General features: G+C 51.4%; 1 protein-coding gene across 1 annotated transcript in view; it reads right to left on the bottom strand.

The window, feature by feature from the left end:
* The window catches only part of celsr3 (cadherin, EGF LAG seven-pass G-type receptor 3), a 54,157-nt gene that overhangs the window by 33,387 nt on the left and 18,270 nt on the right, over positions 1-2,500 (bottom strand). Inside the window, 3 exon segments of the mRNA XM_042097745.1 lie at positions 1,971-2,100; positions 2,102-2,221; positions 2,223-2,275. Of these exon segments, the coding sequence (XP_041953679.1) occupies positions 1,971-2,100; positions 2,102-2,221; positions 2,223-2,275 (303 nt within the window).

Genomic DNA, 2,500 nt, shown 5'->3' with positions numbered 1-2,500 from the left:
CAGTTCCTTCCCTTCTCTCTCCCTCTCCCCCTTTCCCCACCATTTCTCTATCCCACCATCTCGCTACGTGTCTAATGCATTCTTACTCCTTCATTCATGGGATGTTTTATTCATCAAAGACCCCCGTCTTCCCCTAAGGCCAACAACCCCCCCCCCCCCCCCCTCCCCACTCGCCCACATATGTTTTACCCCAAGGGGCTGCCGCCCCCACCTATTCCCTCTTTCTTTTGCCTCCCCTGCTGTCTTTCTCTCTCTCTATCTCTCTCTCTCTCTCATTTGGCTCTCTCTCTGCGTCTCTCATGCTTATTCCACGGCTACTTAGGACTGAATTACTATTAACCCCTTCTCTCTCTTTTTCCCTTTCTGCATGTCTCTTTCTCTCCCTCTCTCTCTTTCACACACACACACACACACACACACACACACACACACACACACACACACACACACACACACACACACACAGAAAGAGAGAGACAGAGAGACAGGGAAACAAGAAAATTGTGATGAATGCATCACTTGAGTGACAGCAGCGCCCACAGCAATCTCCCAGCAGGCGGTTAGGCATCATTGTTGCTGTCCATTAACTGAGTGCTCTATCTGTCCGTCTCTATCAGGACCCTCCCTAAAGAATCTGACCCGGTCCTCCGCGTCTCCGCTGTCACTTTCACTTCACACACTCCTGATCCAGCCCAGGCCTGTGTCTAAAACCCTTCTCCGTTACAACAGCCTTAAAAACATTAAAAAAAAGCATAAAAACATAAAAAAGCGTAAAAACGGCCTTTCTCCTCTGCATCCAAGCCACCCAGCCACCTGATGGGATCGCACTGTAAGCATGCCCCCCACTCTCCATATGCTGAACGTTCCCTTTACATCAGATGTGCGTAATGGCCCTCTGCCCCCCAAGGAGCTAAATGCACATCAGCACTGAGATCACTGCACTGCATGAACTGATGAGTCATGGCTGAGGCGAGAGCTGCTGAGTCATAGCTGAGGGTTGGATATATGGCCGAGGCAGACGGGGGAGGGGAGGGGGCAGGGGGAGAGCAGTAGCTCAGGTGAGCTGCGTGAGGCGGTCAGCGGGGGTCAGTCACGTGCCACTGGGCTCTGGGTGAAGCGACGGACAAGTGTATGCGTCGCTCTCTGCCTCGCCCCTGTTGAACTCACTCTCATTTTTAAATTAGCATCAATTTTACAGGAGCTGGCAGGCTGTTTAAAGAACAGAGAATTCTGATATGAGCCTGATTAGTGCACGGAACAGGAAGGGGTTATGAAACCCTGCTGAAATACAGTGTGGCTTTGCTTTCTTTCACCCAGTCTCTATGGTGCATATACTCTCTCTCTCTCTCTCTCTCTCTCCTCTCTCTCTCTCTCTCTCTCTCTCTCTCTCTCTCTTTCTGTGGCTGGGTTTCAGGCTCTGTTCTCTCCCTCTGTCTCCTGCTCTCCTCCAGTTGTCTTCCTCTATCCCCACTCTTTGTCTTTGTTTCTCCTGCTTCTCTCTTCACCCGCTCCATGGTTCTGCACTGGGTGCTGGGGTTGGAAAAGTGCCCAGAGCTGATTCTCTGGCTCTCAGATGAGCAGAGGTAGTAAGCTTGTGTGTGCGTGTGTGTGTGTATGTGTGTGATGTGTCTGTGTGTGTGTGTGTGTGTTTCACCTGCAGGCTAGGGGCAAAATTAGAATGCAAACTTTTAAACTTCCCGTTCACCTCATACTTGGTACACACACACACACACACACACACACACACACACACACACACACACACACACAGACACACACACACACACACACAGACACACACACACACGCACATACAAACACACACACAGAAACACACACACACACACGCACAACACACACACAGACACACACACACACGCACATACACAGACACACACACACACACACACACACACATATATACACGCACGCACACACACACACACACACACACACACACACACACATACCAGTGTAGTCCTCTCTGCAGATGCAGGTGAAGCCGCCCTCCCTGCGTGCGCAGACGCCCCCGTTGAGGCAGGGGTTGGAGTAGCACAGGTTGATCTCCGTCTCGCAGTAGTCGCCCGTGAAGCCGGCGGGGGCAGCGGCAGCGCAGCCCTGTGATTGGGTGGATGGGCCGGAACAGCGTGGACGGGGACGCCACGAACGGGGCCGAGCTGTTGAAGCGCATCACCGAGATACACTTCATGTAGTTCTGGCAACGGCTCCCGCAGACACACATTGTCATCAAACGGCAACACCTGACACACACACACTACACACACACACAGACACACACACACACACAAAGTAGGTCAGAGGAGTAAGGTGTGTGTGAGAAGTGTTACTCCTACTTAGGGTACTGTGGATAGCTTCAATGTGTTAGTGAGAGTGAGAGTATTTGTAATCACATGTGTGTGTGTATTGTGTGTGTGTTGTGTGTGTGTGTGTGTGTGTGTGTGTGTGTGTGTATGTGTGTGTGTGTGTGTGTGTGTGTTAT

Source organism: Alosa sapidissima, chromosome 7, assembly GCF_018492685.1.
Source record: "Alosa sapidissima isolate fAloSap1 chromosome 7, fAloSap1.pri, whole genome shotgun sequence".
Taxonomy (NCBI): domain Eukaryota; kingdom Metazoa; phylum Chordata; class Actinopteri; order Clupeiformes; family Clupeidae; genus Alosa; species Alosa sapidissima.
Note: the sequence above shows the minus strand (reverse complement) of the source record. Positions and strands in the feature narration are given on the sequence as shown.